Here is a 12,821-nt window from a genome sequence, read left to right as displayed (position 1 = left end):
CTCTGAACAGTGAAAAAGACACATCTAAATACTGAGAATTCAAAGAATTATCCAAAAAGAATTTGGAGCTCAAATACAATAACAAAATGAGAAAGGGAGGAAAATCATGTAGGGTATCAAGCACCGTTCTGCTATTTAAATAATAAAAAAAAGTGTCCATAAGCATTCCAGTAAATCAGTATAATTTACAATTTACTTTGAAAACATACTTTTCTGGGGACCTGAAATGAACTAGAAGGAGATGATGGAAAAATAGGAATAAATGATAAATTTAGTTGTCTAAATTCTTAGAATACTAAATGCATCAAAATTTCCAGTGAAGAATGACTATTTAAATGTAATTTCTTCCTGACATATAAATGAATTCCTGATACCTACCTTTTGACAAAAAAGATTGAATTTTTTCCTCCCATTTATTTTATCTTCTTTAAACACTAGATCTGCACACAGTATTAAAAAGAAACCTCAGCAAAAAAGAAAGTCTATCACAGTGACTAAGAAAGATGAAACAGAATAAAAGAAAATAAAATTTATTGTTTATTTCTTTGTCACACAAAGAAAATTTAAAGTGATAACAAGGTATCTTAGTCTATTTCCTTTTTGACATAATGAGGACATACAAAATAATGACAACCTAGATTATGAATCTAGCTCTGGCTCGAGTTTTTCCACTTTAATTACTATCTCAGGAGTTAAAACAGCAGTACTGGTTTGTTGGCCCTCTGCCTCTGGCTCGGACAACACTTCCTCCTTGATTTTTACAGGCTTATTACTGGCTTCCTCCTCTTCATCTGAAGACTCATCGAGCTCCCACTCATCATCTATGTCCATCTCAAATACTCTCACATGACGGAGATTTGAGCTTAACTACAGAAGAAAAGGCCACACAAAGAATTTTTTAAGCAATGACTTAACATTATTTATATACAACTGTATATGTGATATATTTTTAAATATTATATATATACATTTTATATACATTATATATAAAGAATGATAAATCAGAGGCTCGAGTTAAAGAATGGCTTTATGGAAAGTTAAATTCCCCCAAGTTTCAACAAAATCACTAAACTCAGCTTTTATTTTGTATAAAAGGATCTCCATATACAACAGTGACAGTTTCATGACTACTAAGGTCCAGATTGTTAGTAATTACTTAGTAAGCTTTCTTAGAACAAGATAAACTAGCTAAGGCCACTATATGTTCATAATCAATAAACACTGTAAATCACAAAATTTTTACATGGAAGGGATCTCATACATCACGTATTTAATGAAGACTTCATAGAAGCAATACCACTTCCCTTTGTTATTTTTAGTTAGTCAACAATCTGTATAGACTTACCACACAGGACACTTTTCGAAAACCATTCCCAGCAACATACTGTGCTTTCATACTTTCCAGCAATCTCCAATGCTTCTCAAAATGCATGATACGTGTGGGAATAGCATTACGTTGTTCATCCAGCCTAAACCAGGAAAAGAAATGAACCCAGAAATGAAAAGGGGATCTTCTCCCTTGTTCACCAGGTGACATGAGGGACAACTATCAGTTCAACTTCAACTCACTTTCTGTTACCAATATAATTCTATCAGCTCACTTTATTAAAAAACAGTAATACTACATTTCATTAAAAATACTGCAATTTCAAGTAGGCAGAATATCATCTTAGTAAAGTTTTGATTCCCTTTCAAGAAAAGCAATTGAACTCATTTTTAAATTAGAGAAGGAATTTGGTTACTTAAACCTCAGTCAACAAAAGTTATCTGGTAGATTTGGCCACGTACTCTCCATGTGGATACTAAGGTCCTAATTCTGGAAAGGAAACACGAAAGGCAAATCTAAAATAATTAATTCTACTACAAATTCATGCTCCCTTGAAAACAGAACTAAAAGAAAGCCCCGGTTCCCACCCCAATAATTCCTTATCTTGTTCCAGCAAATACAAAAAAAGTTAAAAACAAAAACAAAAAAAAATAGGTAATCATGAAAAAAAGAAAGCAAAAGGAAAAAAGACAGTTGAAGCCAGTATTTGCTGAATAAAAAATAGGAGTATTTTTATTTCTGCTCAGCTGACTTTATGGCTATTCCTGGTAACTAAATAGCCATTATCTAAAACATCAGAACCTATAATGTACATTAAAAGTGTTTAACGTATATATAAGGAAGATTTTTAGCCATGAATGAATACATACCTTGTAGAGTAAGTCCCACTGAACTGATAATCTGCAGCATCCTCACTGTTATATACTAAAGACAACGGCAACTGCACCAAGAGTCTGTCTCTTCCTTCACGTCCTACTGTGTCTTTAAGGACGACTGTTACAGTTTCATCATCATAAAACTGTGCATCTAAACAACTGTAGGTGCTAGAATTGAAACAAGTTTAGTTATAGCAAACATGCACATCACTACTGAGAAAATACTATATGTATAACATTATAATGGCACCAAGCAGAAAACATGATGGTAAAAAAGATCAAGTGACATTCTTCATAGTAATATTTAAAATCTGCTGCTAGTTTGCACTAAAAATACAATTAGCTGTTGTACTGGTTATTCACAAGCATAGTTAGGTCTTAAAATGAGGTAATCATACAATGCCATCCTAACCAAAAGGGGAAAAGAAGTGTAACAAATAATGTATCAGTGGCTGAGAGAGTTCAAATACAGCTGAGAGGCTACTCAGGAGGCTGCTCTTACCCAAACTTCAGTTAGACATTGCTACCTATCATAACTTACCAAATCCCAACCCAAACCATTCCAGTCAATCCTAAAGAACACCTAGGGCAATATATGAGATCCTAGAAAGGTTCTATGCACTAGGGCAGCTTTCCAGAAACTTACAACATCCAGATGGGTCCCTGGATGGACCAGATAAGTCCTAGAACCCAGAGGGGCCAGTCTTTCCAGAACATCAGCTAGTTCCATCTCCCAACCCTATATTAGTGACAGCCCCTTCCAACACGAAAAAGTTAGAATAGCCATAGGCCAAATACCTCTAAAGAAAGGGATGGAAAGATCAAAGGTGATAGTGGAGTTGTACAGAGAAGGTAGGGTTTAACAAATGAGTATGATTACTGAATCATTACACTGATATTTTAGTCTCCAGTATCTTAGAGCAGCTAGAAGTAAAGTCTAAAATTGTGGAATTGTAACCCATGCCAAACTCTAAAATATGCTCTACAACTAACTGTTGTCCTGTGCCTTGAAATTTATTGCTTTTTTATATATGTTATTTTTCACAAAAAAGAAAAAAAGTAATGATAAAAAATATATATATTCCTTCTAGCCTCCAATATTCTGGAGGAGTTAGAAGGAAAAATCTGAGAGGATGTTATGGTAGCCCATGACAAACTCTGGGATCTGTCCTGTAACTACTTGTTAAAGAGTGCTTTGAAAACTATTGTTTTTTTCTTTTTTTGCTTTATATATATGCTATATTATACAATAAAAAAAGTTAAAAAACAAAACAAAACAAAACTAGGTAATCATGAAAAAAAGAAAATCTGTGGAGTTAGTTCACAATTCCAGGAAATTCTTGACATAAATGGACATCAAAAGCCTGCCGGGGGTGGGCCACAGTAGCTCAGCAGAGTTCTCACCTGCCATGTCAGAGACCCGGGTTGTTTCCCGGTGCCTGCCCATGTTTAAAAAAAAAAAAAGCCTGTCAAAATTCTATAAATGATGTCTTATATACACTTTGGGTAAACAGAGTTAACTATACTGATTTCTAATAGGTGCAGGGAAATAAAATTGAGATTTTACACACATAAAAAGATAAGTCCTCCAAAGACTTTATCATAAAACTATTTCTATGTAAGGAAAAGCAAGTGAGAAAAGGATCAGTCTATGATTAGTGACAACTTTTCCCCCTGCAAAGCCTCAGGGATGGCTTAGGTATTGTTATCCTTTTATACCCTAAGAAAATCTCAAATCAGTGATGATACCCAACATTTGTTTTGGTTATAACAAGCACTTCAGCCCAAGCCATCTGCCCCTTGGAATCCATATTTTCCTAGGAGACAGAGAACTCATAACTATTAATTGTAAGAAATTATACTACATAAATTTCCTCAGAGCAGTAACGGCCTATTCAATTGTAATCAAGACATTATCTCTATAAAAAATAAAGAATCCTGCCCCTACATAGCAAGTGGCAAAGTCCTTCTACCTTTATCATCACTTTACTGAGTCTGACTCTATTTCTATAATTGCATTCATTAAACATAAACACATAACATATGTACATATATATTTCATCCAAACAAGAGTTGAGATTTACCTTCTTCTCACTTTTTCAGTTGTGGCATAGGTGAAGCTCCCAAATTTAATAGCAATTAGTCCATTACTTACAGATCTTGAAGAAAGAAGGGGAAAAAAAGAGACTTAGTGGAACAACCTGGATAGCCAATAATCTAAATGCTTGTAAGAATATGACTGCCAGTGTTAGTAATTTACCCAGTACCAAATCCCATACAAAAATACTACTTCTCTCACTCTATAAAACTGATAACTAATTTACTTAAAACACCTAAGTAGATAAACCTAACATCAAAATTACAATGTGGTTTAAATCTTGGTCACCAAAGTAGTCAGATATCTTATAAAATTAAGGGCATTTGGAACAACCAAAATATTTCTCCTTGGCTTCATCTTGGTATCAAAAAACTTCCTTCAAATTCAGATTTAAATCTATTTAAGATACTACTGGCCACCTGAATGATTTGTTTTTCAGGACTTTTGCTTTGGATTTTCAAGAGAAGTGGATGGGCAAACAAACTGAGATAAAAATCCTTTCTATAAGGTACCCCAAAGTATAGTTTGAACTCCTAAAAATTCATGAGATGTAATGTAGTCCTAAGTTTTCTTCCACAGTATTCTTCCTAACTCTAAAATGATGACAATGTTAAATAATCTAGAATTAGAAGTGATCATGTAGCTTCCTCATTCAGCATAACATTTTAATGATGTGAAAACTAATACTGAGAAAGTTAAGTGACAAGTCTAAAGTCACAGGGTAGCTAGAAGCAGGGTTTATCTGTTCAACTAAAACCTGAAATTTGGGATGGAAGGAAGGATGTTTTATTATTAGAAATAATAAAATCTCATCTCTTTGATTCAGAAAACTTTAGACTACTGGGCCGCGGTGGCTCAGCGGGCAAGAGTGCTTGCCTGCCGTGCCGGAGGACCCCGGTTCGATTCCCGGCCCCAGCCCATGTAAAAAAAACAAACAAACAAACAAAATATAATAAAACAAGAAAATGTTTAAAAATGTTTCCCTTTCTACCTCCCTTCCTTCCTTCCATCCTTCCTTCCTTCTCTGTCTTTCCTTCCCTTAAAAAAAAAAAAAAAAAAAAAAAAAACTTTAGACTACTACTTACTGGGAAATATCAGTATGTCTCCTTAAGATGCACATTTTATAAAGTGAATCTTCTAAAATAGTAAAAAGAAGATAATGCAGATTTGAAGTTTTATTATTCCACCTAAGGAAAAAAAAAATAAGGTCAAAACATAGAAATATCTTCTCTGTGGATAGAAATCCCTTTTAGTTTATGGTGTATTGGAGTGGCTAGAGAGAAGTACTTGAAACTGCTGAACTATGTTCCAGTAGCCTTGATTCTGGAAGAAGACTGTATAAATAACCATATAGCTTTTACAATGTGACTATGTGATTGTGAAAGTCTTGGTCTGATGCCCTTTTATCCAGGGTATGGACAGATGAGTAAAAAACATAAGGACAAAAATAAATAAATAATAGGGGGAGACAAAGGATAAAAATTGGATAGACTGAAATACTGTGGATCAGCAAGAGGGAATGGTAAGGGGATGAGATATATGAGTTCTTTCTTTCTTCTGGATTGATGCAAATGTTCTATAAATGATCATGGTGAAGAACATACAATTATGTGATGATACTGGGAGCCATTAATTGTATAATATGGTTGAACTGCATGTGTACGGAGATTTCTCAATAAAAAAAAATTTTTTTAAACACATGGTAATAGCTACTGATACTTAGAACAAAACAGCATTGTTTATATAAGATAGGGAGAAAAACACACTTACAGAAAAGGAAATTTGAACAATCGACGGGTAGAGTCCACACTGAAACAAAAAAGTGGAAAAAATTAAGAAAAATTTAAATTTGTTGATGAATTATACTACACAAAAAGTAATCACAATTACCTTCTAGCATCTTTATATAGTGGAATACAGACTGCTTGATTCATCGATTTTCCAATTACATCCTATAAAAGTAAGATTTAAAAATAAAACTAGAACATATACATACACAGATAAACATCTACAGAAAGTGACTTGAGGGTCCTGTTCAAACCCAGTAAAATATCATGTATATCATCAAACTTTCACACAAGAAACTTTAATGACAATTATATCAGCAAGAAAAAGAGGGAGAAAATCTGAGCTGAAAGGGACCGAGAGAAGAGCATGGCAGGTAAGAACTGCCTCCTCTGGGCTCACCTCCAATGTCCATGCTTCGTTAGTAAGCATGAGATGCATCAGCTCCGAGATTACCACTCTTTATAGAGAGTTTGCTTTAGGAAGAACAAGTAAAATTCTCAAGATGTCAACACTTTCAATAATCCTGTATTTCTTTTCTTTTTATTTAGGTAAGAAACTAACAATAAAACAAATTAATTACTTGTGAAATTGCCATTTCTGTAAATCAAAAGAAATTAAATATCAGCATTTCCATGTGGTTCATTCTAATAATTGTGATTATACATAAGTAAGAATATTGTAGATACTCTTACTCCTATACAAAAACATGTGTCTCTTTCAAACTTACTGCTGGCTTTTGCAAACAATGATCAATAATGTTCTCCATCCGCCTTTTCACAAAATGCAATGATTTTCGAGGATAATAAGGAAACAGCAAAGGACTTTCTGGTTTCAAACAAAAACAGAAAAAAAAAAGCTATAGATGATTAGGAAAACATTTTTTAGGGCCAAGCTCATGATATCTGCACACAACCTCAGTAAAAATGAACATGGACTACTGGCTTTCATCGGCCCCATGTGCCAGCCCACTAATGTGACTACACTGACTGAAAGCCTAGCCCTAACAACTTATCATTCTTTATTCAACTTCTCTCACCATAATCCTATGGTATATTTCCATTGGTTATAAGAAAAGAATGATTTGATAACCATATAACGAAATAAAGTTCATTCGTTTCTATTCTTGCCACAATGGAACAACAGCAGTCCACTCTTTCTGGAAGAGTGATTATACTAAAAACAAAAACAGGGGCCAAAAAACCTAACTCTATGTAAATAAGATCCTTTATGTATGAAAAGCCTGCTTTATCAGAAGAAAGAAAGTAATAATTTAGCATTTACTGACCATCTACTATTCTACATTTTCTCTATTTCTTACAATAGCCCTACAAAGTAAACCTAAGACTCTCCAATTTACAGATGTAAAAAAAATTTGGCCTAGGGACATTAGGCAATTGCCCAGTATGAAAGTGATAAGAATCTAGATCTATGAATCAAACCCAAATCTGACTCCAAAGCCCCCCTGCCCCTTCCACTGTGTTCTGCAAGTTTCTTCTTACATAAAACATCTCGTATCATAACAATGCAGTATAAAATGAATATTAATCATATTAGCATTTTAAGCTCCCAATGGACAAAAGATTCTATGTGTAGAAAACCTCCACTGATAATAAACTGCTAATATCTACTGACTGCTTCCTACTTGGCAGGCACTATTCTAAGGGCTTTATCTAGAATGATATATTTAATCTTTACAATAGCTCTTTGAGGGAGACAGCCTCATTTTACAGATAAGAAAACTAGGGCACAGAGAGGTTAAGCGACTCTACACTACCAGAAAGTTGTAGAGCAAGATTCCAACCCAGAAGTCAGCTTCTAAAGCCCCCACTCTCACCCACTATGTTACTGATTCTCTAATGCACCTTAATAAAGTACACGTGTCAAGTATTTAGCATTTGATTTTTTGCTGTGTTGGAAACAAACTCTATCGATGTTTTCTTAATAGTTCCAAAATGGTAGCTGGTACTTCATATTGGACTAGAAACTGAGAGCTTGATGAGTCTGTCTAAACTCACATACTAGCTAAACCTTGAGCATTTACTAAATGCAGTTAATCTGAAGGGCACCTTAGTTAAACATGATACCTATAACTAAGATCAGGCCTTTCCGATTCAGACATAGAAGATGTGGGGAAAAAAAAAGAGAGAGAGAGTAGGACCTCCATAATCCAACAAAGTTCCTAGGACTGCTATTAGCACATACAATGACAGGTCCAGGTGCCATCACTCCTTGGTACATTGCAAACAGCCCTCCCCTGGTGTTCCTCCTTACTCCTTAGATATTCTTAGATAGATTACAGTATATGAGATGAGTCAGCCATAGCTTTCTTTTCATACTCCATTCAGTAGTCAATTTGCATCAATGCACCTCTAATGATCTTAATAAACACTCTGAAGCAATACAAAATAGATACCGCTCTAAAAAACAATTTGGACTTTTAGGGTTAAAACAAAAGTGCCATAACAGAGTTCTGGGCCTCAGAGAATTCCCACCTTCCCCCATTCATTCATTCATATAAGCAAAAAACAAATAGAAGTGGCAGAGATTATTACTGCCAGTTAAAAACCAGGCTTTGAAGTTAGTAGAATCCTAGTCCCAACACTTTACTAGCTTGTGCGATTCTGGGCCTTCTCTAACCTGCAGCCTCCTCATTAGTAAAATGGAGATTGCAATTCCCTACCCCATAGGTGCTTATGAGTATTAAAAGAGGCAATACATGTGTGTGGTACAGAATAAGCACTCCATAAATGTAAGATATTAGTGCATCCCACCCTCAAGGATCCAAGAAATTGCTCATTTGTGGGCAGATTACTGTTAGAGAAAGCAAAGAAAACTTGCTTTAAAAATATTTTCATCTAAAATGGCTAAAAGTTTTGAAATATTTGATGGCTGCTATATTTTGTTGTATCCCCTTAATGCCGGATAAATAAAGTTTTACTATATTAACATTTAAGGCCCTGGAGAATAAAAGGCATATGAAGTACACAAAAATGCTACAACCTCAGGAAAATTCAGATAAACATCATCATATTTTTAGGGATAAACTGAAATTGGTAAAATAGACTTTTCTTACTAGTAGGCTTTATACTCCCCCATTCCCCTATTATTTTTATGGTACAAAGCCAACAATATAAGAAGACTTAAACATAAGCAATCTTATATCACAGCTAATTTCAGAATGTTTTCTATCCTGATAATGCCATCCACTATTAGTTATTTTGCTGTCTCTCTAGTCACACAAAAAATAAGCCTAAATAACTCAAGTAAGTATTTCGTAAGTGTTTAGTAAAACTGTTAGCGGATCTACAGAAGACCAGGTCTCAAGTAAATTTAAGTATGGTTAAAGTCTACACGATATATGAAATACCTTTAAGGTGGCTACTATTTTGAAGAAAGTCATACCACTGATTTCCTTCTGTGTTAGGTGGTGAAACAAGATCATCATCTTCATCTTTCAAGTACTAGAAATAAAGAATTAAAAACTAGAAAACCAAAAGTATTGGGCTCTAAAAAAGTTTATATTTAATATTTTTCTACTCACTATGATATTCTATTTGACTGTCAAGTCTTCTGAAAGTACATTAGTATCATTCTAAGTAAGGTGACCAAAATGTGCTCACTACCAAGCAACTAAACAAACTGGAAAGTACTAAAAGATCAGAGATCATATATTTAGTTTAAATTTTATGTTCTATTTCCATGAACCATATTTTAGTTTTATATATGTAATTTTTTTTTTTTGACATGAGCAGGCTCCAGGAATCGAATATATATGTAAGTTATAAATTAGTTTTACAAGTTTCAAACTGTCAATACACTCTATAGTGCATGGAACCCTGGGGAGTCCCCAAGATGTATTCAGGGATCCAGGAGGTCAATATTATTTTTAAATGATAATAAGAAGTTATTTGCCGGTTTCACTGTGTTGACATATGCATTGATAGTGCAAAAGCATTGATGGGAAATACTGCTGGTGTCTTTGCCAGGGTCAAGGTAGTGACCTAAATCATACTAGTAATCACTGCATTTTTCTTTTTCTTTTTTTTTTTTCACATGGGCGGGCACCGGGAATCGAACCTGGGCCTCCAGCAAGGCAGCTGAGAACTCTGCCACTGCGCCACCATTGCCTGCCCTAATCACTGCATTTTTAAACACACACATACTTGCCCTTTCACTGACCTTGGATAAAGCTGTTAAAATTATTGTTTCATTAAATCTCAACTCTTGAGTACAAATCTTTTTAATATGCTGTGTGATACTAATGGGAAATACATATAAAACTCTTTTGCTGTATACCAAAGTAATAATGTTACCTTTAGGAAAAGCACTTATGAAACTGTTTTAATTGCAAGTTAAATTAGCTACTTTTTTAAAATGGAATTCCATTTTTACTTGAAAGAACAACTGACAAACAATGATTATTCATACTCTGGAATCTGGCAGACATTTTCTCAAAAGTAACAGAGGGAACCTATCACTTTAAGCAAAACAGGTGAGAGTATTTGTTGCCAATAATAAAATTTAAATTTAAAGCAGAATCAGAATTTTGGAAAACCTGTATCTGTCAAGGTGTTTGACAGCATTCCAACACTTAAAAGACTTTTCTGATAACACTGGTGGTGACCGTGACAAAATCTGACTTTTGAATAGTGTATGAAGAAAAGTGCCAGCATTTAGCAGATCTGCATAATTCAATGAACCAGCATTTTCCAAATAACCAATGCATGATATTTAAAAAGAGCCATTCAAAGTGTAAGGTCAATCAATGGATTTTAATGTGACAGAAAATGAAGAATTCACTGATGCAATTTAGATAACAAATCATAACTAACTTTTAAGACACTATCACTTGGTAAGATTTGGTGTAGTAACCAAGACTGTCCACAGTTATCAGAAAAGCTATTAAAAACACTCCTTCCTTTTCTAACAATTCATCTGAGTGAGGCCAACTTTCCTTATATTTATTAACTCAAAAAATATTATCATAAATGATTGAATACAAAAGTAGATGAGAATCCAGATGTCTTCAATAAATTTATTTTGTTTTGCAAAATATATTTTTCATTAACATTAATTCTATTAACATGTAATGGTTAATGGGTTACTGCTATCTTTAAATGAATTAAGAAATTAACTTTGGTGTTTAATTTCTAGTATCTAACAATATCTGCCATTAACAAATAGAATCCATATAATCAAAACCCTTTGGAGTCTATTAATAATTAAGAATGTAAAGGGGTTCTGAGACCCAAAAGTCTAAAAACTGCCGCTCTTTGGTTAATTTCTGTTGAGGGCAGGGCTTCTATATAACTTCTATCCCTTTCTTCAAACTGTGGATAATAAAACTAATGCTGTTAAAAATTTAAAAAAATAAAAAATAAGCCCAAAGTCCGTACCTGTCCAACTTTTTCAACATTAAAGTATTTGCCTTTTCGATTATAAAGGTCTGGAGCCTAGAAAGAATAAACATAAGTTAATTCTTAAGTCTACTCAAAAGAAAAAGACAAAAACCTTAAATTTAAATCAAAACTGTACTTTTTAAGAGAGGTGTTAGTGCCAAGTTACTCTTTTCTTTATTGGATTATAAGATACACAATACAGCCTTTAAGTTTAATAAATAAGTACTGCCAATAATTAGTTCAATAGTTTAAAAAACATAATTGCTAAGGACTGTTATTAAACTGGATTAAATATGATTATTTCTTATCCTTACCCAGCTTTCTCACAGGTGCTTTCAGAAAAATAGCATTATAAATGTCAATTTCCTACCTCATTGAAATGTTCAGTAAGAAAGTCAGCAACAAATGTGATATCTTTTTGAGTCATCTACCAAAAACAAAAAAGAAAAAAATCAAGATAAAAGAAAGTGTCCCAATAAAAGAAAGAAATACTAAGTATTAATAAATTGTGACTTTTTATTATCTACTAAAAGCCATGGGAAAGAGAGGCAAAGTTCCTTCAAGGAAACATTAATAGACATCCACATCACACAACTGTGAAAATCATGAAATATGGGGGCTCAGAACTCCTCATAGCTTAAAATTGCTCATTTATTATTTTATAGCTTGTGCTAAGAGTAGTGTGCAGAGTCCTTTCTGTGAGGGAAGGGGACTGCAAATCCAGATAGTTCAGGACTACAACTAAAGAGCATGGTTTGCTTTGGTGTTAGCCACTGCTTCTTGCAATCACCCTGACTACCCACCCCAGGACTTCAGCCTTCAAAAAACTGACATTAAGCTCCTCTCTCAACAATGAAGACATTTTATCTCCCAAAATAAAGCTAACAGTGATGTCAGGAAAACATATAACATATGAAACGTCCCTGTTTTGTAAGGCTCATCATCCATATCTCAAAAGACCCTTCCCCCAAATCTACTTAGTGTCTAAGAGTTGTAGAAAGTGGAGGATCTCTTACTCATCCAGTCCATGGAAGCTCATTTTAACATTCACCATTTTTTCAGTCTCAAATTTACAGAATCCATCTGAATGAAACAGTTTGGTGGTCTAAGACGGAGCCAGCCACAGGGGTCAAGGGATTTTGCCCTAGGCTGTAAAATCTTCCTGGAAGGAGACTCCATTGTCACTTGTTACAATCCTTAGAGATAGAAACTGCTGCTTACCAGACTTAACATAAGTACTAATACCTAAGCACCAGATTTTCAAGGAAAATGAAAATGCATTTTCATTTAAGAAAGTTAAAGTAATTAATACAAGAATCATATATTATATAGAT

General features: G+C 34.0%; 1 protein-coding gene across 2 annotated transcripts in view; it reads right to left on the bottom strand.

Moving 5' to 3' along the window:
- Positions 1 to 514: 514 nt before the first annotated feature.
- The window catches only part of ANAPC4 (anaphase promoting complex subunit 4), a 44,970-nt gene continuing 32,663 nt past the window's right edge, over positions 515 to 12,821 (bottom strand). For both annotated transcript variants that reach the window (XM_077136532.1, XM_077136533.1), the window contains 11 exons: positions 11,858 to 11,914; positions 11,485 to 11,541; positions 9,456 to 9,549; positions 6,816 to 6,913; positions 6,191 to 6,252; positions 6,071 to 6,109; positions 5,386 to 5,487; positions 4,287 to 4,361; positions 2,197 to 2,370; positions 1,346 to 1,469; positions 515 to 867 (listed from right to left, as the gene is read on the bottom strand). In XM_077136532.1, the coding sequence (XP_076992647.1) occupies positions 640 to 867; positions 1,346 to 1,469; positions 2,197 to 2,370; positions 4,287 to 4,361; positions 5,386 to 5,487; positions 6,071 to 6,109; positions 6,191 to 6,252; positions 6,816 to 6,913; positions 9,456 to 9,549; positions 11,485 to 11,541; positions 11,858 to 11,914 (1,110 nt within the window). In that variant the 3' untranslated portion in view covers positions 515 to 639. The remainder of the gene's footprint in view (positions 868 to 1,345; positions 1,470 to 2,196; positions 2,371 to 4,286; positions 4,362 to 5,385; positions 5,488 to 6,070; positions 6,110 to 6,190; positions 6,253 to 6,815; positions 6,914 to 9,455; positions 9,550 to 11,484; positions 11,542 to 11,857; positions 11,915 to 12,821) is intronic.

The sequence above is a fragment of the Tamandua tetradactyla genome, chromosome 19 (genome assembly GCF_023851605.1).
Source record: "Tamandua tetradactyla isolate mTamTet1 chromosome 19, mTamTet1.pri, whole genome shotgun sequence".
Taxonomy (NCBI): Eukaryota; Metazoa; Chordata; class Mammalia; order Pilosa; family Myrmecophagidae; genus Tamandua; species Tamandua tetradactyla.
The sequence above is the reverse complement of the archived record's forward strand: the minus strand, read 5'-3'. Positions and strand labels throughout refer to the sequence as shown.